Here is a 26740-nt window from a genome sequence, read left to right on the forward strand (position 1 = left end):
GGTAACTTATAACTTTTACTCCACTACATTCAGAAGACAATTATTGTTCTTTTGACTCCACTACATTTCTACCAATGCTCTAGTTACTCACTACTTTTGCTTTGAAGTCAGCTCATGATTTTCCTTCTCTTTTCTGAACTCTGATCCCTAAGACAGTAAAATGTGTTTGTGTGGTTCTGTTTGTCTCAGTGGTTTAGTCATACCTGTATATCAAACACAGAGCAAATTTCACTTCACAGTTGATTTGGAGGTGGTAATGATGGCTAACACCTGAGAACCCATGGCCATATCTTCAGCCGGTGTTAGAGGTTTTTGAAATGAAGAATGTATCATATCGTATGAAATGTTCTCCCTGTTTCCCTCTCTTCCCAAACATACAAAAAGTCACTGTCCAACCTGAGAAAGCGTGTTGAGCTACGTAACATTTGTTTAATTCCAGATGAACACTGTTGCTGTTTTAATTCCATGGTATAGTTTTCAGAGATTACAAGTAATGGTTTCTAGATAAACATAATGTAACAGAATGTACTTCTATGTATTCTCGACTGCACATTTGTATTTTGAGAACACAAATTTTTGAGATTTTTTAAGAAGTACTTTCAATACTTATTTTTAAAAGCAAGTATTTCAGTACTTTAACTCAAGTAATAATTTGTCAGAGCAACTTTCATTTGTATTTGAGTAATATTTGAAATGGAGGATCTATACTTTGACTTAAGTAATGAATATGTGTACTTTGTCCACCACTGTCCATAAATCACCACAAAGGACAATAAAGGCGTACATGTATCAAGCAGTCATTTAATTTACAGCCTTCTGCAAGAGTATCACAGTTAACGAGAATAATAAAATAAAACAATTCGTTTATGGTGATGAACGCAATTAAGATGTTTACAGACGCATCGTCTTTTATTTTGGTGACCCGGGACCGGAAGCTTGTCTGTGTGTACGAACACTTCACAGTTACACTTGAATATTAGGTCGAGATTTCATAATTTATTCATATTTGGGGTATAAAATCAGTGGTGCGTGTGAGTCCTGAAAACAAGAGCATACAAATACATCTCTACGATATTATCTCCACTAAATATATAAACACATAGTGAACATACCTTTATCCTCCAACCAAACACAGTTTTCTTATTCCAACTAATGTTTTACGGATGTTTATTATTATTATTATTATTATTATTATTATTATTATTATAATAATAATAAATAACATGCTGATAATAATAATCATCATAATAAAAATAACAATAAATATAACTTAAGAAAAATAAGGAGGAACACATTTGGGGGCCCTATAGCCTTCATATTCCTAACCCATCTTTAATGCAATCTAATGGCATTAATGCCTCTTAAAACAGGCTACAGTTAAAGTTTTCTTCAAAATAATTATGTCTTTTAACATTTGTCCCTGTATTATGATTGGCTTACCTGAGTCTTGAGTCCTGAGTTGGTGCATTGAGTTAACAAAAGTTCAGCTGCTTAAAACCAATCTTTGATATGAAGGCATCATAGAAATTAAAGCTGCAGGTGACAATGAACGAGAAAGAAAGAAAGAAAGGAATAAAGAAAGAGGAAGCAAGGACGGAAGAAAGAGACAAAGGAAGCAAGGAAGGAAGAGAGAAAGAGAAAGAAAGAAAGAAAGAAAGAGAGGAAGGAAGGAAGAAAGGAAGAAAGGAAGAAAGAGATGAAGGAAGCAAGGAAGGAAGAGAGAAAGAAAGATAGAAAGAAAGAAAGAAAGAGAGGAAGAAAGAAAGAGGGATGAAGGAAGAAAGAGAGGGAGGAAGGAAGAAAGAAAGAAAGAGAGGGTGTAAGTAAGGAAGAAAAGAAGAAAGAAGGAGAGGAATGAAGCAAAGAAGGAAGAAAGAAAGGAAGGAAGGAAAGAAGGAAGAAAGAAAGAGAGTGTGTAAGAAAGGAAGAAAGAAAAGACAAAGAAAAAGGGAGGGAGGAAGGAAGAAAGAAAGATGGGAGGGAGGAAGAAAGAGAGTGTGTAAGGAAGGAAGAAAAGAAGAAAGAAATAAACAAGAAAGAAAGAGAGGCAGGAAGGAAGAAAGAAAGTAAGAAAGAAAGAAAGAAAGAAAAAGGAAGGGAGGAAGGAAGAAAGAGGGATAGGGAGGAAGAAAGAAAGAAAGTGTGTAAGAAAGGAAGAAAGAAAAAACAAAGAAAAAGGGAGGGAGGAAGGAAGAAAGAAAGAGGGGAGGAAGGAAGAAAGAGAGTGTGTAAGGAAGGAAGAAAAGAAGAAAGAAAGAAATAAACAAGAAAGAAAGAGGCAGGAAGGAAGAAAGAAAGAAAGTAAGAAAGAAAGAAAGAAAGAAAGAAAGAGGAAGGGAGGAAGGAAGAAAGAAAGAGAGAGGAAGAAATAAAGAAAGAGAGTGTGTTAGGAAGGAAGAAAAGAAGAAAGAAAAAAAGAAAGAAAGAAAGAATTGTAGTTCACTCAAACCCTGAGACATGTATCTGATTCTTGTAATTTCAGAAAGCAAAGAGTTGAAATATCTGCAAAGTAGAAGATCATTTAAGTGACTTAATTATGACTAGGATTTAATTGTCTGTATATTATTGTGAGCAGTATTAGTTTAGATGACTGTATGTTTAAATACTAACCCCTGCAGACTGGCGACATACATGATGCATTGACATTAATAATAAAATAAACCACAACGTACAAACTCATGTTTTATTGTAACACTGATAAGAATTGTAACACAATGAGGTAAGTTAAATAATCCACATCTGTGAAGTTCTTGAACCAGCGGCACCACAAAATACTCACCAAACGATCAGTAATAGCTCCACAAACTCTGCAAACAAAGGCAAGTGACGCCCAGTCGGTTCAGTTCACAGTTTAATACAAACATATTTCTTTCTGCTTCTTATGAGGACAAGAGGAATACTGATAACACAATCTTGCTCGTCTCTCTGTGACAGATCCGCTGTGTGTTTGTTTCTTTTTTATGAGATGAAGCTGAGTAGAAAAGATCCCCTGAGGGAGAAACATTCTTTTGTTTTTGTGATGAGAAAGAAGCCACTACAGACACTGGCAGGCTCAGTCCGAGTTTGCTACCGTTTCTGCTGATGACTTGGCACGGTCTCACAGGGCACTAAGAGATACAATGTGAGATCATTTCAGTTTGCCTGTGCTGCAGTCACACTTTGAAAACATCTGATCTTTCAGCGCCGTATGAGTTATTCATTACTCTACAGACATGTGCTGCACTGCACAAGCCTGGCTGCAACACCCACTCAGTGAAATGCCCTCAGAGGTTTGAACCTAGTCCTTGTTGGGAGAAGGGTCAGAGAATAGTTTCTCTGCACTCAAGGCTTTGTTCAGAGGATGGGGAGTCCAGGAGGTTGGTGGAGGCGTTGGTTGTTTGTTGAAAGTGTTTTGGACGGCGCATTGAAGGGGATGAACTTAAAGCGCCGCAGCTTTGAAGGTGAAGATCCTCGTGTCCACGCTTCCTGGGACTGCCACTGATGCGCTGAGTCATCACCTGTGAAAACAGCCAAGAGTGGAAGAGTGGTTCAGACTACTATTTGTCTTTTATTTTTGGTTGCTTTCTTTTATTTTATTACACCAAAACAACACAGCAACACTCATAAGAACTCTATTTTAAAAGATGTATAGTACACATTTTATTCCTCATCAAAAATGACACCAAGCCACAAGTGAAGTCATGTTAAGCAACACCTGCAGAGCCTCAGTTTACCTACTTCTGGTCAACATCAATGTTTTCTTGTAACATGCATGCTTGCAGCAGGTGAGCTAATGTAGGCATGTCGACCAGCTGAACACGAACCTGAGCCAGATTTCTGGTGCATAACCATCCCTACTTTATTGTGATGCTGATAAATAAAAACAGGAATAAACAGCTTTTGATTTTTGCTCAGGTAGCCAACAAGTAAAAATTAGCAACTAACCAATTTTGGAGGTATGTCCAATTGCAGAGTTCCTTATCGAAATGTTTAGGAAGCCCTCTTATCTGCCCTACTGATAGCCCAATTGAAGAGCTGCTTACTAAATCCCTATCTTGTCGAGGCATAACCTCAAAGATTTATATTTTACTGCAAGAACAACCATGACCATGTTTTACCGTGCGTTTATTAAATCTGTTCTATCCTTTTCTCTAGTGTCATGGTTCGGCCAAATATCTCCAAAGGAAAGGAATTCATTAAACCAGATTGTTAAATGGTTAAGCAAGTTGACTGGTGAGCCACAGGTATACCCAGCATACCTGTACAGTAAACAGGGACAGCGGATAGCGACCTCTATTTTAAATGATGCCTCACACCATTTGTACAACGAGTTTCAGCTCCTTCACTCTGGATGACGGTTTTTAGTCCCAAGGTGCAGGACAAAGCGGTACAAAACAAGCTTTGTTCCTGCTGCTATTACTGAGCTGAACAAGTCACAGCATTTCGCTTCTCATCTAGACTCAAACTCCAATTTTAAGACTGAAGTCCAGATTTTCTTTTCTTATTTATTCATGTGATTTTATAGTTTTTATTGGTTGATTGTTTTCAGATAAGCCTTTTAAATGGAACCTTTAGCACGTTTATCATTTTATCATGTCTATTCATTTGATCATTAAGTAGTTTGTTCTTTCTTGTAATTCTGTAATGACCCAACATCTCACTGGCTGCCAAACAAGTTTACCTATGGGTACAAATAAAGTTGCCTGAACCTGAACCTGAGAACAACTATGCGATCCTTTGTTGAAAGTTAAAAAACAGTGGGAAGTAGATATGGCTCCAGACATATCACCTGAAGACTGGAATTCATACATTAATAATATCAATACTATGAACAAGGAGCTTGGAAATAAATGAGTTCAATTGAAAATTATACATCGATGGCATAGGACACCTCATCAGTTACATAAATGGAAACTAATACCAACAGACACATGCTGGAGGTGCGATGAGACTGGTGCTTCCATCTTTCATATAGTGTGGACGTGTCCTGTACTCAAAAACTGGTTGGAAAATATTCAACAAATTCTGTATGAAGTGCTGACGAAGAAATGTAAAGTTTCTGTTAAACTGACTGTTCTAGGCTCTACTTGTGAACTCAAAGACTCTGACCTGTTTCCCTTGGATAAGAGACTGATGATCCTGGCTTTAACAACAGCCAAACAACAGCCCACCTCCTTATGAAGAATGGGCAACAACCATGGCTCAACTTGCTGCTATTGAAAGAGTGACATATTGCTTAGTCGACAAACTGGACCAATACATGCTCATATGGGGCCCTTACACAGCTTGGCTGTCTATTTCTGCAACTTAAGAGGTCAATCTAATAGCTGGATTTAAAATACGTATATTCAGTATATGGGAAATAGTGTGTGTGGTTTTGTTTTTTGTTTATTTCTCATTTCTTATATGTTTATGAGTGTAAATTCATGTAAGATGGAGTCCTTTTCTTTATGGTCTAAAAAACATTAAAAACTATTGAACACAAAAAACACAGAAGTAAACCTTCAAACTGCTGCTTTCCAGGTAAACATCATCATCCATCCACAGTAGTTCACTTACCTGATCTATGACATTGGCACTAAAAATAGCCTCCTCCATGTGCTTCTCATCCGACTTGATGACACACTTGATGTTGTTGACGACCTGCTGGACCTCAGGAGGTAGACTGCAGCTGGAGTGCTCCAGGAACTTTGCCACCAGTATTTTGGTGTCTTTGTACATCTTGAGATCAGCCAGGGAGTGCGGGCGTTCGTGGGAGGAGTGCGTGTGCAGGGCTCGGGGCTTGAGGTGGATGTCGACTTTCCTGCCCTCCTTTTGCTGCTTCCTCGCAGATATGTGTTTCGCTGCGACTACATCTGCTGTGATGTTTGTTTGCTCTGAAGAAATTAGAGGAGAGGTGTTAAAAAACATATGTAACAACAGATATCACATAAAGACACATCCTAATGGTCACATCAGGAAAACACTAATGAGGATTTCTTTTTCCCGGCTTTGCTAAAAGGAATTTCATAGATTCTAGAATTACATGAATTTGGTTCTGAAAAATTGATTATTTAAAAACGTAAGGATCACAGAGATTTAAGCAACAACGCCTCTCTCCTTCCTCTCCTCTCTGACAGACTTACAGTTTGTCCTTCACATCTGATTCTTTTGAAAAATAGAAGAGAACGCTATGAGCTTGCAGATTTCCCATCATTACATGAATGCATCATTTCTGTGACATTACCTTGCTCTGGTGATGCATGAGTTGAATCCTCAGCAGCAGGGTTGTTTGCAGAAGCGCAGCTTAAATTTTCTCCTGTAGAGGGAGACAGAAAGCTTAGTGTTCAGCATCTAAATGATGGTAGATGTTAACGTTTGTCTTCCTACACCGCTCGGTGCAGCTACTGATGATTCATTTCAATACATCTGATGATAATTCTCTTTTTCATTCCAATTACTGTCATGAATACAACTTTGTGGTCTCAATTTACAGAGTCTAGTGTTGTCTTTTCAAGTGTTTTCATTTGTCTGGTCAACAGTCAGGCCCCAGGAGAGGTTAAATTCACAATGGTACAAGAGAGATAAAGCGATGTTGTATAAGTGGAATTATTGTGAGGCATAAAGATGCTGAGTACTGAAGTTTTTCAAGTGTAATTTGAGTGAAATTCCTGCTGCACTCACTTCCTGTCGTAGAGGAGCAGGAGATGGGGTCGCTGGTAGAGCGGACAATGCGTGCCAGTTTGCGGTACCTCCTTGCTGCTCGAAGCCCTCGTGGCTTCTCTGAGGGCGAGACACCGCTTTGAGCTGAGGTAGAGGCAGGCTGTGACGCGGATGACGGTGACCAAACACTGAAGCACAGCCTGGGGCCGCGCGGCCTGCTGGGAGGGGAAGGGGAAGGAGAAGGAGCCATAGGGCTGATGGCGGAAGTCCCCCCAGAGGAGGCCACAGAGGTGGGGGAGCAGGGTTGAGGCGGCGGGGGGAGAGTGACGGGGAGTGTGAGCTTCCGGCTCATCATCCGGGCTTTAATGAGGGAGTGAGTTGACGCTTTAGGGGGCTCCTCTGGAATATGTTTGGCTGATGCGAGCTCGTCACATATGTGCATTGCGGCCCTGTGGTCCTCACACGGCTGTGTTTCTGTAGAGTCCTCCAGGTTGCTGTAGTTTTCTGAAGACCAGTCTGGGGAGCGCTCCAAAGAGTCCTGAGTGTGTGAGGACTCGCTGTATCCTGTATCACTTGGTCGAGTGTCAGTGTTGGGTACGCCGCGATGATTGCGTGACGGGGCTCTGGAACAAAGCTCCAGGCTGGGGCAGCTTCCATTGATGGCGGTTGTGTGAAGTGTGCCGTAGGGAGAGGAGTCAGAACCTTGAACCTCCAGGGAGCACAAGTCCTCTGAGGAGCACGTCTGGTCCTGATCAGCCACTTCTGACACCATCAGTGACGCACTGTCCACGGAGGCTGGTAATAAGAAGATGAAGCATCATTAATATGACTTATAGAAGAATGAGACATGAAAGAATCCTCTGCAGAGCTGCTGCTGTTACCCTGAGTGCTGAGTCCTGCTGTGGTGTTCCTCTCACACAGACTGGATTCAGTGGCCTGCTGCTCATTGCTGGTGGTGACCTGTGCAGAGGAGAGCATGATGAGAGGATAAAGAAGAGTGAATAAGGAGCGCAGAGAAGTTATATCACTCCATGCAGGATATTTTTAAATACTGTCTGTGAAAGCTGTGCACACTGCACCTGCATATTTTGATCTGTTGAGGGCACTATAACACCGGGATATACAAACAGACAGTTCTCTGTGAAGTGCAGGTGAAGCAGTGAAATCATGCAGAGTCAAATAAGAAGGTTTAATAAGATTAAGCTTTCTTTCACAGGTACAACATATGACAAGACATGATCAGAAAGCTTCACACCTTCTGCCTCAAACTACCAACAGGGTTTCCATCGTCCTGTATTTTTTCCCCTCATGCAACCGATCTATAACTACCTGTTTCATTCATTATTTACTTAACAACCACTGCTAATCTATTTCAGATGAGAAACATGTGATGATTCCTTTCTAAGGGGAGCTCTGAGGTTTGCATGAACAGCAGAAATGGAGGTGTTAAAGTCAAAGGTTGGTGCACAAGATAAGTACACATAGTTAGAAGCAGCATTTTGAAATAAGAACAAGAACGCCAAAAAATATGAGAAATTGGTTGGATGTGTTAACTTATATACTAAAATCTGACGACCTTGAAACACCCTTTAAGGCTATTTTACCAGACTTCTCAAGACTAAAACAAAATAACAGAGAAAGTGATGTTAAATACTTATAATAAAATCATGACAATAAAATCAATCAAATCAAATCAGAGATATATCAGAAAAAAATAAAATAAAATAAAATAAAATCAGCTAAATACCAGAAAAATAAAATGATATAAAAATATGATATCATTTTATAATATAGAATAAAATAAAATAAATAAAAATGATGGTAAAACAATGGTCATAGTGGTAATAATGCATTCCAGTGCTAAAAGGAAATTACTCCAAATTAAAAGCCAGATTAAATAGGTAAGTCTTTAGTTCACTTTTCAAACACCAACAGAGCTTGTTGTTTTAATGTCCAGAGGAAGAGAGTTCCACAATTTTTGGTGCATAAAAATAGAAAGCTCTCTGGCCGGCTCTTACTCCGAGCCAACATGTTGTATTGTTAAGATTAGCTAGCTTAGATGGTTAACCTGGTATCAGCATGCTTGCACAGAGATTAAGAGCATGTTAGAGAGTATGCTAGTATTCTAATGCTGCATGGGGGTCTCCACTGTCTCCTCAGGTAAGGACTGTTTTTACAGTTTGAAAGGCAGAGGAAGAACAGGAGATGGATGCTTTTATTACTGTGAGTAGTGAAAATAATGTTTAAAGGGTTGAAAACTATCTGGCTAACAGGCAACTTTTTTATAAAGCACCATTCATGCAAAGACAAAAACAAAACAGTAACAACCAACAAAACCTCACAGCAAACACTTTTATAAGCATTTCAACAGCATTCAGTCTTTTCATCATCTAATTCAATTCAGATAATGTTTGTTTCATGCAGCCAATTTAATTCAATTTAATCTGCTCTCTCTCTCTCTCTCTCTCTCTCTCTCTCTCTCTGCTTATATAACTTTAAATACATACTGAAATAAACCACAGTTGGGCTGTGAGCGGTAGGTTGATGATTTGATCATGAAACGGAATAGCAGGAGCGAAACATTACTAAAACATGCAACTGTTTGAGTGATCCCCATGATGTGTCATATTAAAGCTACTGTTGGTAGGAATGGTGTCAAAATCATTACTTTTTTTCTGCTGGGTTTGGAGAAAAGGTCATGATACCCATCGGTACTCATCGGTAAGTGAAGTAATTTGAGACTATCGCGAAATCTCTGTGTTTTCCAATGCCTATGTATTATTCCCCTTGTTCTCGTTATGACGTACAGATCATAACTAATCTCCAATCCTCTGTCGTGATTGGTCGAGTGGTGGCCCCACTACGTTGCCCTGATTAGCTGGGAAGCCACTACTTCCTCATAGAACGCACACAACGATCTTTTGTGGGCGGGGTTACGGGAGCAGAGAGGGGAGGGGTGGTGTTGACATTTGAAATCTCCCTCCAAACTGATGTTTATATCACGACTACCAGCAGCAGCTTTAAGAGTGTATCTAAATTGGCCCACGTGAACATACTCTCCTGTTAGCATCTAGCTAAAAGCATTGATGTGCCAAAATACACATCCACAGCACCGCTAGCATAGCTGTAGCCTTGTGCTATTGTAATTGCTCGTACACATGTTTTTTATTGTAGCATTATTGCCTTAATTGGATAGGAAAGTTGGAGAGAGACAGGAAATGTGGGGAGTAGAGAGCGGGGGAAGACATGCAGCAAATGGTAGAGGCCGGGAGTCGAACCTGCATCCGCTGCGATGAGGACCATAGCTTCTGTGTATGGGGCACACGCTTAGACCACTAGGTCAATGGCACCCCAACACATTTTTTAAAGTGTAAGATGACAGAAAATAACTGACAGTATTATTATTGTTATTATTATTTTTAAGTTATATTTTTGGGCTTTTTGTCTTTATTGACAGGACAGCTAAAGACAGACAGGAAATGTGGGGAGTAGAGAGCAGGGGAGGACATGCAGCAAATGGTCGAGGCTGGAATCGAACCTGCGACCTCTACGACGAGGGCTGTAGACTCTGCATATGGGGCGCTCATTAGACCACAAGGCCAACGGCGCCCCTGACAGTATTACTTTAAAGACAGAGCTGGCTTATTGTTCTCACCTGGCTGGCCGGAGTCTGCCCCACCACAGACTCGTATGGAGGAGGCAGGTCAGTTGGGTACAGTGTTCCTGGGCTGTTGATGGGAACCCCATAGATGGCACTGAAAGGGGAATGTGGGAAGTCCAGGTGCAGGCCTCTGTTAGGGGAGAAAGGCAGAGTTTCAACCCAAACAATGAACAAACAAACAAACAATACAGATCATATAATAACTGGGACACAAAGTAGAATGAACATGTCACAAAGAAGTCACACCAGAGTATGAATACATCCTGTTTGAGTAAAAAAAGCACATTTTTAATGAAAGCATTAAAAAAAGAAAGGATGAATTTCATCCTTTTGTCGCTAACACTATAAACCAGGTGACACACTCGGGTGGTGCACAGTTCCATGAGCACCTCCACTCTTCATATGGTGCCAATTAAGAATGAGCAGTCATGCGTTCAGTCATATCCCATAATTACAACCCCATTCTCCTCTAAAGTGGCGTAGCATGAAATACAACCTGAGAGCTCCACCAATCATCAGAGGCATGATGATGTCATGACACATCCCTGGCCCTGAGCAGGGACACCATAAATGCTTCATCTGCCTTGTTGATATTTATGGCATAATTGACAAACACGCGTGGCGTCCGGCAAAATGGGTGTATCAGCAGTACTCTCTCTGGTGAGACGGAGAAGGAAGATGGAGGGAGTGATGAAGGTGGGGAGGGGGGCTGTTATCCCTGAGGCCAGATGAATGGGAACGCTCTGAGCTGACCATATGATAACACCACCGTTCATCTTACAGGAGAGTCTAGAGGTACGAAGCTGAGGCACAATGCAACCTGACAAAGTGCCTTAATTAAGTGTTTTACTGTTCAATACTGAGAAGAAGATCTTAAAGTTTTTGTCATTTGGCTCTTTTGATATCAGAATTCTTGTTTCCTGTCTTTAATGTTTCCTCTTGGGAGCCTTTTGCCTCCAAAACTTCCCTCCAGGTCCTGACCTACAAGCCCTCCCCCTCAGACGTTTTTCTAACAACTTTGCGATAATTGGGAATGCTTTGAAACCCAATTTGAACTGCTGCCCTCTGGGAGATGGTTAGTACAACCTTCTTCTGAAAATAGGTTTGTTTTAACACAATTATTCTGCAGTGAACCTTTGGTTTCTGCTTCACTTAATATGACATATCCTGTGATTTCCTGGTTCATACTGCACTGCACTGACCTGACATGAGCCTGGGATTCTGGAGGTCATTAATGTGTTTTTAGAATCAGAATCAGAATCAGAAGAATCAGAATCAGCTTTATTCGCCAAGTATGCTTGAACACACAAGGAATTTGACTTTGGTAAACTGTGCTCTCTTTGTACAAGGCATAAGAATAGGAATAAGAATAAGAACTACAATAAAAAATAAAATGAAAATATAATAACAATAACCTTAGCTATAAATACAAAGAAACAACAAATAGGCTTGACTAATATGTACAGGCTAAAATAATATGATAAAGTGCAGTGGTGAGTTGCAGAGGTAGTTTTACATTATAAAATAGAAGTTAAATAATACAAAAAATAGAAATATGGAATTCTGCTTGAGAATTGTTGCATTGTATATCTACATGTATATTTACAGAGAGTATTTATCTGACAGGTATGACACTTTTAAACACTAATGTAAAATATAAAGTTAGATTGTTCTTTCTATTCTGTGATTAATTGTTAAAACCTACAAGTTTTATCCAAGCGGCAACCCTGGGCGAAATAATCGAAGCCCATTTAGAAGTGCAAAAAAATGCAGTTCCTCGAGTGTCCACTTGAGGCTGGCTCCGAAGGTACCAGAAACCACATACACACCCATTCAAAAGAGACAACTTTACAGCAGAAATAAACATGTTTACAGCCTGGTTCAAAAAACTATTTAGGTCTGGATGGATCATTCCTCTATCGGCACACACCGTACGGGGGGTGAATTTTTTCATAACGCAGCAGTTTGGCGATGTTAAGATTATGAGTTTTGCCTAATTAGAGGCACAGCCGACTTGATTGACAGGTGGGAAAACTGTAGCTGTTAGTGAGGAGGCTTAAAGCCCGCCTCTTTACTTCACACTGGTTCGAAAGAAGTGAAGTTGAGTTCAACATTTCTGTATTCCCTAAAATCATTATGATCTTTATGTCAGTGCCAAGAAAGACACCATGCAGATGATCAGTACTGCGCCTCTCACCTCTGTCCGTCCATGGAGGGGGTGCAGGTGTACTCTGGGGGGTAGTACGGCGGTGGAGGAATGGGAGGAATGAACTCATCAAAGTCCAGTGTTTGGTGGAGGATGGTTCCATGGGGGGTCATACAGTCCGCGTTGAGGGCTCGAGCTCGGTGCGGCATGAACTGAAACACAGCATGAAACAAGCGTCATCAGATGTTTGTTATTCAAGTAATGAAATATTTATTCAGCATTTAAGAGCAGAAGTTATCTAGGGAGACGTGACTGAGTGTCTGTCTCTTCACAGCACCCTGCAGTTTTCTGAAGCAGTTATTAATATTATTATTGTTTATTTACATCTGTTGTGATGGTAACTGAAAACTCTGCAACACAGACGGATATAAGATGGGGCTATTTAACCTTAATTCATTGTATTGTTTGATGTATTTGTCTTCAGCCAAATTTATCTTCTATTATTGTTACTTTTATTCATTTGAACTAATATTTATATCTGCTTTTAAATCCCATTGCCTCGACTCATATCGCTGGTCATCAGACAGTATGAAAAATGAATAACTTGTATACTTGTATATGATTACAATATAACAATACTAATAAAATAGTAAAAATAAATAAATATAATAGTAAATTTAATAATAATGATATTGCTAATAATAATAACAATAAACTTGATTTATTTATTCACTTTCTTAAAGTGACAAAGTGCTTCACATAAAAGAAATGCAGATACAGCCTCTTGTGAATGTTGCTAAGTTTTGGTCTCCACCACCCACCACAAGGCAAGGCAAGGCAAGGCAGCTTTATTTGTATAGCACATTTCATACACAAGGGCAACTCAATGTGCTTTACATTAAAACATTAAAAGCATTGGAGACATTCAAACAGGCATAAAAGAACACAATTAAAATGACAAATATGATAAAACAGAAAAGAAAAGGAAAATTAGAAATATATTAAAAATTACATTCAAATTTTAATTTAAAGTGGGTTAAAATGAGCTAAGATAGGAAGGCAGTGGCAAATAAAAAAGTCTTAGTCTTTGATTTAAAAGAGGTGAGAGTTGGAGCAGACCTACAGCTTTCAGGGAGTGTGTTCCAGATATGTGGTGCATAATGACTAAACGCTGCTTCACCATGTTTCGTTCTGACTCTTGGGACTGAAAGCAGACCAGTACCTGATGACCTCAGAGGTCGAGGTGGTTCATAAAGTAGTAGCAGATCAGCAATGTATTTTGGGCCTAAACCATTCAGTGCTTTATAAACCATCAGCAGGATTTTAAAGTCTATTCTCTGACAGACAGGAAGCCAGTGTAGGGATCTAAGAACTGGAGTGATGTGGTCTATTTTTGTGGTCCTTGTTAGGACTTGAGCAGCAGCATTCTGTATGAGCTGCAGCCGTCTGATGGACTTTTTAGGGAGTCCTGTAAAGACCCCGTTACAGTAGTCTAGTCTGCCAAAGATAAATGCATGGACCAGTTTTTCTGCATCCTGCCGAGACATAAGTCCTTTAATCCTTGATACATTCTTAAGGTGATGATAGGCTGACTTTGTAATTGTCTTTAGCGCCTTAGCTTCTCAGTGCTAAAATATGTTCACCAGCTGGTTGCTAACTTTGTCCCTGTAAGGAAAAGCTACCAGGCTGGATAGAGAGGTACAAGTGAGCGAATATTGTGATGATGTAGGACAGGAAACCAAAAGATGGATCTGTAAAACCTACACATAACGAAACAATTAACTCTTTTATTCTAGGGCTCTGAGATTCCAGGTATTCTTCCTAAACCCATGTTTATTCGTTAGTGTATATTGACTGGTAAACATATTTTTGTACTGATTGTAAAATATAATTTTATATCTACTGTTTTTTTTATTTAACTTCACCTTTTTCTATGAAACTGATTTTAACCATTTTGGGTCCAAATTATCCTTCAGGGTTCCCACTCTTTTCCAGAGATAATTTTCCAGGACATTTCCAGGACATTTTCATTGATGATCAAGCTGGTATGACCGTCTAAATTTAGTTCCTAATTTAGTTCCTAAATAGTCTAATATGTTCTTCTCAGTGGAAGTCTACATTGAAAGACATGTAGTCTATGGCTATCAATGAAATCATCTCTTACATACTTAAAAATTATGGCAAACTGATAATAGAATAATGCAACCGCAGATGTACAGCACTTCACTTTATTAGTGCAACCAAGTAACAATGATGGGCAACATCTCAGCTTTCTCTTTTCTCAAAATATAAAATGAGCTAAGAAAAAACAAAAGAGCCAGCAAAGGAATCAGGAAGCTGCCTTACTGAAATAATTAAATAATAATAATGATCAGAGGATCAGTGCTTTAATGACCTAAATAGAACTGAATGACAAAAATGGCCACAAATTTTTCTCAACTCAAACTCAAACTCAAACTCAAAATATACCTGCTTAATCATGATATTCATCCTGCTAAGTGGTCGATATAAAACAAAGCAAATGTCACGTTTTTTTATTTGAGTTACCGTAAACTCTGAAAAAATCGCACCGGTGTGAAGATCTCTCAGATATTTAAAAAATGTAAACTGTCTTCCTGTATGGCGATGTCTATTATGATCAGCGATGTCTACAACGTGGAGTTTCTGTGCAGCTGTGTCGCTCTTTTTGTTCCGTTTGTTTTTACTATCGGGAGTTTGCACTCCTGCTAGCTAGAGCAGGGGTTCTCAAACTTTTTGGAGCCAGGGACCCCTTACAGGTGAGAAAATTGTCCCAGGACCCCCTCATAATTGTAACACAGATTAAACACATTAGTGATGTGTCATGATCAAAAGCATCGTCTCTGAGAGTCGATGCTTTATAGTGAATCAGAAGAGCCGGCTCGCATCGAGAGAGAGCTGGCTCACAGTTTTTTCCTTTCCCTGCTTAGCTCTCACAGTGCTCAACCCCAGCTCTGCTCACAGCAGAACTTTGTTTTGATTGGCCAGCATGGCGGCCATGTGGCCAATCACATGTGAGGATATAGGATACAGGTGATGGAGGGGAGGCTGTGTATCCTGGCTTCATCTCAGAGAGAGTCTTCTTGAAGACAGGGCAAATACTCACTGAGAGGAGAAATCAGATTAGCCAATCCAAGCTGAGGCATCTGATTTTTCTCAATGCCAACCTGAGGACATTAATTACTGCTGCTTGAGTTTGGTTCTGGTTCTGTTTGCTTGAGTTTGGTTCTGGTTCTGGTTCTGTTTGCTCGAGTTTGGTTCTGGTTATGTTTGCTTGAGTTGGTTCGGTTCTGTTCTGGTTCGATTCTGGTTCAAGTCTGGTTCTGTTCTGGTACGGTTCTGGTACAGTTCTGGTTCGGTTCCGGTACGGTTCTGGTTCGGTTCTGGTTCGGTTCTGGTTCGGGTCTGGTTCGGTTCTGGTTTGGTTCTGGTTTGGTTCTAGTTCAAGTCTGGTTCGGTTCTGGTACAGTTCTGGTTCGGTTCTGGTTTGGGTCTGGTTCGGGTCTGGTTCGGGTCTGGTTTGGTTCTGGTTTGGTTCTGGTACGGTTCTGGTACAGTTCTGGTACGGTTCTGGTTCGGTTCTGGTTCTGTTCGGTTCCGGTTCGGTTCCGTATCGGTTCTGGTTCGGTTCTGATTCGGGTCTGGTTTGGTTCTGGTTTGGTTCTGGTTCAAGTCTGGTTCGGTTCTGGTACAGTTCTGGTACGGTTCTGGTTCGGTTCGGTTCCGGTTCGGTTCCGGATCGGTTCTGGTTCAGTTCTGGTACAGTTCTGGTTCGGTTCTGATTCGGTTCAGGTTCGGTTCTGGTTCGGTTCTGGTTCGGTTCTGGTTCGGTTCTGGTTCGGTTCTGGTTGCGTTTGATTCTGGTTCTGTTTGCATGAGTTTGGTTCTGGTTCTGTATGCTTAAGTTTAGTTCTGGTTCTAAACCTAACCCTAATCCTAACCCTAATCCTAACCCTAACCTTAATCCTAACCCTAACCCTAACCCTAATCCTAACCCTAACCCTAATCCTAACCCTAACCCTAACCCTAATCCTAACCCTAACCCTAATCCTAACCCTAACCCTAACCCTAATCCTAACCCTAACCCTAATCCTAACCCTAACCCTAACCCTAACCTAACCCTAACCCTAATCCTAACCCTAACCCTAATCCTAACCCTAACCTAACCCTAACCCTAACCCTAATCCTAACCCTAATACTAACCCTAATCATAACCCTAACCCTAATCCTAACCCTAATCCTAACCCTAACCCTAACCTAACCCTAATCCTAACCCTAACCCTAACCCTAATCCTAACCCTAACCCTAATCCTAACCCTAACCTAACCCTAATCCTAACCCTAACCCTAATCCTAACCCTAACCCTAATCCTAACCCTAACCCTAACCCTAACCTAACCCTAATCCTAACCCTAACCCTAATCCTAACCCTAACCCTAATCCTAACCCTAACCTAACCCTAATCACAACCCTAACCCTAATCATAACCCTAACCCTAATCCTAACCCTAACCCTAACCCTAACCCTAACCTAACCCTAATCCTAACCCTAACCCTATTCCTAACCCTAACCCTAACCCTAATCACAACCCTAACCCTAACCCTAATCATAACCTTAACCCTAATCACAACCCTAACCCTAACCCTAATCACAACCCTAACCCTAACCCTAATCACAACCCTAACCCTAATCACAACCCTAACCCTAATCACAACCCTAACCCTAATCATAACCTTAACCCTAATCACAACCCTAACCCTAACCCTAATCACAACCCTAACCCTAACCCTAATCACAACCCTAACCCTAACCCTAATCACAACCCTAACCCTAATCACAACCCTAACCCTAACCACAACCCTAACCCTAATCACAACCCTAACCCTAACCCTAACCCTAATCACAACCCTAACCCTAACCCTAATCACAACCCTAACCCTAACCCTAATCGCAACCCCAATCCTAACCCTAATCACAACTCTAACCCTAATCATAACCCTAGAATCAGGGTGAGGATGGTTTTGTAACAGAATAAATGCACACAATTGGGCAATTATAAGGCTTCTCATAAAAACACTGTACGTAAAAGTGGTTTCAACACACAAGCCATTAGTTTTTGCAAAATTAAGGTAAAATATACGGCTACAAATGATCCTAAATTAAATGCCGTTCGGGAGTCGAAAGAGCCGGCTCTTCTTTGGGGGCCGAGTCAAAAGAGCCGGCTCTCTGAAAAGAGCCCAACTTCCCATCACTAAAGCACATGCTTACTACCATTTGCACTCTTAGTTGCCCTTGGAACTATTTGTATTGTAAAACGTATCAATGTTAATACTTCAGACCTTTACCATAGTGATAAACAGATAACACTTCAATTTGAATCAAGTAAATACCACTTGTATACTTTAAAACAGAGGGTCATTTCATTCCTTGTGGACTCAACATGACAGCATTTATACTTTTCAAGTAATTGATCTTAAACACTTTCAGAAAATTAACAGTAACAAGACTCACATATCCTTTCGAGCCTCCAAATGGTATCATAACAATGGTGTATGCTGTTTTGTAATGACACAGCACAATTTTATAATTTACTAGAAATTTATTCAAATTATTTCACGGACCCCCACGCTATGGTTCGCGGACCCCCAGGGGTCCCAGGACCCCACTTTGAGAACAACTGAGCTAGAGTACGGTAATTGAGCCAAATGTACCATAAAACTAGACAATATACCCCCGTTTTCTGTGAATGCATGATTATGAAGTGAAGGAGAAAAGATGTGAAAAAAGTTGCGCAGTGTCGCTGTCTTTTCCAGCACAGCGTGCGCTCAAATTTCAATTAATGGGGATCTGTTTTTTTAATCGGGTCAGGTCGAGCGCAGCCATGTTGGAATAATTTTCCAGGACAATATGTGATTTTCCAGGACATTTTACTTTTTCTCCAATTTTCCAGGTGTTTTCCAGTACTGGAAAACTGGTCAACTGTTTTCCAGGTTTTCCAGGTTTTCCAGGTTTTCCAGGTTTTCCAGGACGCGTGGGAACCCTGATCCTTAAGGACCAAAAATTCTTCCATTGTTTTCTTGTGGTTATATATGAAGTCCTGTATGGTCTGTTTGGGAAGTGTTACTGACTCCCTTCTTTGGATTTGTGATTCTATGCATTTTTGATTTTTCCCCTGAAAGTTTTATTTTGAAAGGAGCCATCTAAATATGAGAATTACTTCCCGTATTTAAGGCGGATGTCTGGCTGCTACCTGCAACGCTGAAGAAGGCTTTGTGCTGAAACACATCCCTTGCTTTTACTGGTCTGCGCTATTGACCGGATTAAATATTTGAAAAGGGCATTTATTGTGCTGATTTTTTTCTGTTTAACATTAAACTCAACAAAAGCTCATAGAACTGAGCAGATCACTGGAGTTTGTGCGTTTGTGGAGTATTTACGAGCAATCATTTTTACACACGGTCATAATTATTTTCATGAAAGCAGCTTTTACTAAAAACCTGCCTGAGTATGGCCGTGTCAGGTCTTTGTTTTATTGTGATCACATGTAATGATTTTAAAGAGGGAGCATGAATGCCTCCATTCCATAAACAGATATCACACAAAGCAGAGATTAATTTGCAGCAGTCATCTTGCCAGCTTAATGTGGATCTTTGTTGGCTTGTGACTCACATAGAGATGAAACTAATGAAAGTTTCACTTCAACTTAATTTATTTGACCAGTTTCTACGTAGAGAGATAACTATTGATTTCCTGTCACTTCAACCTTTTATCAAACCAAGCAAAGAGCACAGTTTTAACACCCAGACACATTAAAGCATCAGAAGAATTTACAGCATGCTTCATAAAACGAGTAAAAGGTTCCTGCATTAGATATTACTGGAAAGCTGTTTTATATTTGGTGTCATGTTTGCAGTGTTGCTCTACATTTCCTGTTGTTGATGTGTTTATGGAGGCATGAAATAACCACTGCTGGTGTGAAACACAAAGGGAGCTTGGCCATGCTAATTTCCCTCATGACTGAAAGCATTTAGCTGTTGGTAATAGTTTCATTGTTCCACATTAAGAGACAAAAGGGGGTCATACTGAACACTGGGTACACACAAGGAAAAATTCCAGTGAGAAGTTCGGCCCTTTTCTTTGAAATTTGAAATGCAGCAGGAAGCAGAAAAAGGCTTGCGAGGTTATTGACCTTCACTGTGTGTGTTTGCATTATATTGTATTTACCAAAAAGGATGATTCAACAGAAACCCAGACATTTCTCTTCACTATCTTAAAATGGAGAGGCTGGCACAGCATCCCTGAGCTGCATGTGTTTACCTAAACTGATGATAAGAATCTTCAGACTCTGAATTTCTTTCTTTCTTTAACTGCAGGGTGGTCAGAGAAAACAAAATTAAGTCAGCTGCACAGACTCACCATCTGCAGCACATCAGTGGAGACCATCTGCATACAGCACATGGCTGTGGCCAGAGCACACACAATGGTGGAGATGACGTTAAGGGCGCACACGCTGAACAGCAGCTCCTAAAGGAAAAGAGGGGGAGAGGAGACTGTTAGAGGAACAAAAGAAGAAAAGGGAGTGTGAGAGAAAGAGAGAAAGGACTAAATGGTGCAGAAGAGGAGAGAGAAGTAAGTTAACATAAATGACGTTTAAGGTGAGAAACGGGGGAACAAAGAGGGCTAAATGTGGAACAAATTGGAGTTGACACAAACAGCACTGACGTCACCTGCAGGGTAACAAGTGTACAGTCATGGCCAAAAGTTTTGAGAATGACACAACTATTAATTTTCACAAAGTCTGCTGTTTCAGTTTTTATAATGGCAATTTGCATATACTCCAGAATGTTATGAGGAGTGATCAGCTCAACTGCAATTAATTGCAAAGTCCCTCTTTGCCTTGAAAATGAACTTTATCACCAAAAACACATTTCCACTGCATTTCAGCCCTGCCACGAAAGGACCAGCTAACATCATTTCAATGACACACAGGTGTCACACACATTAACACAGGTGTGGGTGTTGATGAGGACAAGGCTGGCGATCAATCTGTCATGATTGAGTGACTGGACACTTTAAAAAGGAAGATGGTGCATGACACCATTGTTCCTCATCTGTTAGCCATGGTTACCTGCAAGGAAACACGTGCAGCCATCATTGCATTGCACAAAAAGGGCCTAACAGGGAAGTTTATAGCAGAGAGTAAGATTGCACCTCAGTCAACCGTCTATCGAATTATCAAGAACTTCAAGGAGAGAGGTTCAATTGTTGCCAAACAGGCTCCAGGGCGCCCAAGAAAGTCCAGCAAGCACCAGGACCGTCTCCTGAAGGTGTTACAGCTGCGGGATCGGGCCACCACCAGTGCAGAGCTTGCTTGGGAATGGCAGCAGGCAGGTGTGAGTGCATCTGCACGCACAGTGAGGCGAAGACTTTTGGAGGAAGGCCTGGTGTCAAGGAGGGCAGCAAAGAAGCCACTTCTCTCCAGTAAAAACATCAGGGACAGACTGATATTCTGCAGAAGGTACAGGGACTGGACTGCTGAGGACTGGGGTAAAGTCATTTTCTCTGATGAATCCCCTTTCCGATTGTTTGGGGCATCTGGAGGAAGGCTTGTTCGGAGAAGACGAGGTGAGCGCTACCATCAGTCCTGTCTCTTGCCAACAGTGAAGCATCCTGAGACCATTCATGTGTGGGGTTGCTTTTCGGTCAAGGGAGTGGGCTCTCTCACAATCTTGCCTAAAAACACAGCCATGAATAAAGAATGGTACCAGAACGTCCTCCGAGAGCAACTTCTCCCAACCATCCAAGGGCAGTTTGGTGATGAAGAATGCCTTTTCCAGCATGATGGAGCACCTTGCCATAAAGCAAAAGTCATAACAAAATGGCTCGGGGAACAAAACATTAAGATTTTGGGCCCTTGGCCAGGAAACTCCCCAGATCTTAATCCCATTGAGAACTTGTGGTCAATCCTCAAGAGGCGGGTGGACAATCAAAAACCCACAAATTCTGACAAACTCCAAGCATTGATTATGCAAGAATGGACTGCCATCAGTCAGGATTTGGTCCAGAAGTTGATTGACAGCATGTCAGGGTGAATTGCAGAGGTCTTGAAAAAGAAGGGTCAACACTGCAAATATTGACTTATTGCATGAATTCTGTGTAATTCTCAATAAAAGCTTTTGATACTTATGAAATGCTTCTAATTGTATTTCATTATACCATAGAAACATCTGACAAAAACACCTAAAAACCCTGAAGCAGCAGACTTTGTGAAAATTTAATATTTGTGTCATTCTCAAAACTTTTGGCCATGACTGTAGAAAGGCCCAGGAGGGTGAGACTGGAGTGAGAGAGCTTTTATACAAATATCAAAGGCAACCAAACAGCACTAACAAGAGTCCTGCCCACACTGACATGCTATAAATAAAGTTAGAAAAAGGTTAAAGGCTGATAAAAAAGAAATAGGATTTCTGCTCACACGAAAGCCGGGCAAACAAATTCAATAAAGAGGAAAACAACCTCATAAACATCCAAGGTTAAATATATTCACATTGACACTCTGGCAGCAGAATCTGTATTGAATCTGTCAGCAAAAAATAAAAATGCATGCTGGTGAAATACAAGCCCTGCATCCTGAATCAGAGAGACTTATGACTGCAGTCATATTATGCTGTTTGTGCTAATCTCATAAAAGGTAGAAAATTATCACCCATGAGTGGCTCCAGTTCAAAACCACATGAAGTTTCTTATTGATTCTATAATAACTTCATCATGTGGATTCATTACTGCATGGACAGCAATGTCACCTGCCTGGAGATTGAAGCTTTAAAGCACACAGAAGGAGAAGGAGAAGGAGAAGGAGAAGGAGAAGGAGAAGATTATGCTGTCAAAACTGAGAATCTAAACATCATGTTCATGTAAAATGGGTCCAAGAGACGGCGCTTCATCAACATGTTTGAATGAAATCACAAAATCCATTCTGTAAATAAATCATAAAGGCTAATGCATGAGAAAAAACTCATTTTAAAATGATAATCAGGGTGATTACTCTCTCAGCTTCAGACGTTAAAAGATGAGTTTGAAGAGGAGAGGGCAGGAAATGAGGGCGACGTGTGGAAAAGGCTTTGATTCCTGATGTTTTTATCTAAATATTTCCAGCAGTGAATAAAAAAAAAGACCCAGCTCTGGTTTTACTATACCTCCCTCTTGTTTTGTGCACACAGCTACATGAATGAAGATCCTCAGATACAACACAAAGTGATTTCCAGCCTGCCGCGCAGATTATTCACCAGATTCAGGAGGCACATAATTACCTCTGACATTACAAACCCCGTCTGTATATGGCCGCTGATAATCTGCACAGAGGACAGTCGTCCCCCGCTGAGATCTCTCAGGGATCAGTTTGTTGTTGGGGTGCAGGTACCTTGACTTTTTAAAGAGTTTCAGGCTAGCAAGCAACAACTTCCTGCCAACCACATCCCATTACTCACTTCCTCTCCTTTTGAGGTTGTGATATTAAATGGCACAAGCTGGCATCTGGGATGTTCAGCGCTGCCAGCCCTGCAACTGTTTTTTAAACATGTTTGATATCCACTAACTAGTTGCCAAAGATCAAGTCTGTGTGAGCTGGAAGCCTTGAAGTTAAAGTTGTGCAGTGCCAACTATAAAATCCGTCTAATGCATGTTTGCTTTGGAAGCTAACAGTTTTGGAACAGGTTTTGTGTAGGAGGGGACTTGCGATCGGAGCGTAGTCAGCCTGTCTGACATTTTAAAAATGGAAAGTAACAAATGGACAGTAAGCACAACAACTGGTGAGGGGAGACCGAAGCTGCTTCGATTTGGTGACAACTACATCAGATGACATTATTAGAGAGTTTAGTCATTTAGTAAAACTCTTGTACAGGCAATTGAATATTTGCAGGACGCGTTTGCAGTGCTTCAACTGAAGCTTGTTCTAAATGTAGATAATACAAAGCTGATGCTGTTTACAAACTCTAAGACTGGGTCACGTACAGTGGTGGACAGTAACAAAGTCAATTTACTTAGGTACAGCTTTGAGTATCTGTTCTTTACTTTACTATTATTTTTGGGGAATTTATTACTTTTACTCCACTACATTTGAAAGACAAATATCATACTTTTGACTCCACTACATTCCTATCAATGCTCTAGTTACTCTCTACTTTTGCTTTGAAGTCAGCTAATGTATTTTCTTTTTTGAAATCAGATCCCAAAGACCGTAAACTGTTCGTGTACTTCTGTTTGGTTTGTCTAAATCAAGGGTTCTCAAACTTTTTGGAGCCAGGGACCCCTTACAGGTGAGAAAATTGTCCAAGGACCCCCTCATAATTGTAACACAGATTAAGCACATTAGTGATGTGTCATGATCAAAAGCTGCGGCTCTGTGAGCCGATGCTTTATAGTGAATCAGAAGAGCCGGCTCGCATCGAGAGAGAGCCGGCTACCAGTTTTTTCCTTTCGCTGCTTAGCTCTCACACTAACCCTAAATATAACCCTAACCCTAATCATAACCCTAACCCTAATCATAACCCTAACACTAGTCACAACCCTAACCCCAACCCCAACGCTAACCCGAATCATAACACTAACCCTAACCCTAACCCTAACCCCAATCATAACCCGAACCATAACCATATCCCTAACCCTAAATATAACCCTAACCCTTACCCTAATCATAACCCTAACCCTAATCATAACCCTAACCATAACCCTAAATATAACCCTAACCTTAATCCTAACCCTAAATCTAACCCTAACTCTAATCCTAATCTTAACCCTAACCCTAATCCTAACCCTAACCCTAATCTTAACCCTAACCCTAACCCTAATTATAACCCTAACCATAACCATAACCCTATCCCTAACCCTTACCCTAATCACAACCCTAATCGTAACCCTAACCCTAACCCTAATCACAACCCAAACACTAACCCTAATCCTAACCCTAATCCTAATCCTAACCCTAACCCTTATCCTAAACCTGCAGCTCGAATAGAGTATTTTGTGGGTAATGAGGACTCCCTTAATTTCCAACATGTGCTGTACCCGTATAAGCAGAGGCTAAAATTGAGTTTTTACTTTTGAATCAAATCTTGTTTCTCTTTAAATCTGTTCTGGATTATGGTGATCTCTTGTTCATGCATGCCTCTGCTCAGTGTCTTCATATAGTGTTGATACAGCTCAACATGCAACCTTGAGGTTCATTATTGTAGACCTCTGACTCAATGTTGTGCTCCCAGGTTGGATGGCCATCTCTGGCGACCCATAGGCTGATACATTAGTTTAGTTTTATATATAAGGCTATTCTTGGTCTGCTAACATACTATCTCTGTGTTTTTATTGCACAGGGCAGTATTTGTTGCGCTTGCAGGACTTTTTTTTATGCTTTCCGTCCTCAAATCTTGAACAGAAATTGGGAAAAGGGCTGTTGTGTATTCTGCACCCTCAGCTTCAGGGAGCTGGTGTCTTTAAATGTTTTTAAAAACTAAAATGAAAGACCTCGATTCAGATTCTTTTGGATGTCGCTGTGTTAGGCTTACACCTGGTTACACAACTGCTTCCTAGATAATTACTCTTTCAGCGACAAATGTTGTCCTTGTGAATTGTACTTTGGCTCTCTGTGTGTCTATAACTTTGTTTTTTTTGCTGCTGACTGTCTTTTCCAGGTCCCCATTGAAAAATAGATTTTTGATCTCAATGGGACCAACATGGTTAAATAAAGATTACATACACAGGCAGATTTTTGAGCTCCAAGTGAAGACACATTAACTGTTCGTATCACTTTTACCCCATTAGCTCAGAATTACACACTTGATATTTCTAGACTGTAGCTCTATTCACACAAGCTAAAAATCACCTGTTGTCCTCTGATCATGTCACAAACGAAGAAACGAGGGGGAGGACCCAGGTACAGATTCAAAATAAAAAGGATTTAATAAACTCTGGCTCAGCATATTGCGGATCAGATCCAACAGAACAGACATACTACATACTAAATTCAAATGCAGTATGTAGTAGGCAGTACCTACTGCCTAGTACATTTGTGGGTAGTGTGTAGAAGGCTGTTTCGAAAAACAGCCAATCACAAAGGCGGGAAAACACAGGAAGTAAAACTAAACTTAACACACAAGAATATTCTACAAAATAAAACACTGAAAGCCAACTCAAGACCACAGGAAAGCAAAGACAGAACACAGACAAGGAATACACACAAGTATACAAAAAAGGCAAACATATCAAAAGGGAAATCAACACATGAAACAAAAGACCTTAGAAACTAAACACACCAGAACAGAGACAAGACTAACCAAAAATCACCAAGAGAAAGCAAAGAACAGACCAAAATGTGACAGATCATTTGTTGTAAGTGTGGAAACTCAATTGGTACATCAGTAAATTGTTGTAGTGATTTATTTGAGAAGGTCCACGCAAACGTTTTTGCTCCTTTCCGATCAAAAATGATGAAGGATGCGTTGATTTGTCAGTAAAGTCCGGTATAGAGTTTGAATGCTGATGTCAGGGGTAACTCACAGATCATCAGAGGTCCCTAGGTGATACTAACCCTGTGTGAATGAGTATTTGAGTTTTAAATGCAGGTGTAGAAGTGAAGACTAAACCTTTTATTAAAGACTGAAGAGTTAAAACAAAGATGGTGTTTCATATTGATCTTTTTCAGTGAGCACAGAAAGTGGAGTCCTGATCGTGTATTGGCGTAGAGAGATGACTGCTTTATTTGTGATGACTGCACAGCTATTTGCCGCTGTCGAGTAAACTTAGCATGAAGTCATGTCGTGCAGAAAGACAATGTGCATCTATGACTGAATCACCCAAGGATAATATAACACAACCACCGTGATGATTCATAAAAACACAGGAACAAGTCGAGGTCTCTGCAGGTCTATTTTTAAAATGTCTTTGAATCGAGGTCATGCGATGTCCCAAAACATCATTACTTTCCTACATCTCCTTCTCATCACATATTCAGCAGACGAGAACAAAGCCAAGGTCTTAGAGATTAAACCTTTAACGGCAGGAGGAAATGTAAACCTCACATTTCTGTTAAATATGAATAAAAACACACGAGAACACTGCTCTGATTATTTGTTTCTACACTGACAACTGTTACATTTCAACTCTCCTGCGGCCTTGTCAGACTGAACCTTATGGTGGCAGATTGTGCAGCACACTGGGCCTTACAGGAGGCTTAATTGGTTTCTTGCATCACTGATAATCAAGTGTTGCCTCCTGAACCGTGAAGTACTTTAACAGAATAAAACA

The 26740-nt window shown here is 40.5% G+C and overlaps 1 protein-coding gene across 3 annotated transcripts in view; it reads right to left on the minus strand.

The window, feature by feature from the left end:
- Nucleotides 1–2669: 2669 nt before the first annotated feature.
- fam189a1 (family with sequence similarity 189 member A1) overlaps nt 2670–26740 on the minus strand; it is a 141374-nt gene continuing 117303 nt past the window's right edge. For all 3 annotated transcript variants that reach the window (XM_034680750.1, XM_034680751.1, XM_034680752.1), the window contains 8 exons: nt 19862–19969; nt 12480–12640; nt 10277–10412; nt 7503–7581; nt 6643–7416; nt 6206–6277; nt 5539–5855; nt 2670–3497 (listed from right to left, as the gene is read on the minus strand). In XM_034680750.1, coding sequence (XP_034536641.1) covers nt 3300–3497; nt 5539–5855; nt 6206–6277; nt 6643–7416; nt 7503–7581; nt 10277–10412; nt 12480–12640; nt 19862–19969 — 1845 coding nt within the window. In that variant the 3' untranslated portion in view covers nt 2670–3299. The remainder of the gene's footprint in view (nt 3498–5538; nt 5856–6205; nt 6278–6642; nt 7417–7502; nt 7582–10276; nt 10413–12479; nt 12641–19861; nt 19970–26740) is intronic.

Source organism: Notolabrus celidotus, chromosome 3 (genome assembly GCF_009762535.1).
Source record: "Notolabrus celidotus isolate fNotCel1 chromosome 3, fNotCel1.pri, whole genome shotgun sequence".
NCBI classification, from domain to species: domain Eukaryota; kingdom Metazoa; phylum Chordata; class Actinopteri; order Labriformes; family Labridae; genus Notolabrus; species Notolabrus celidotus.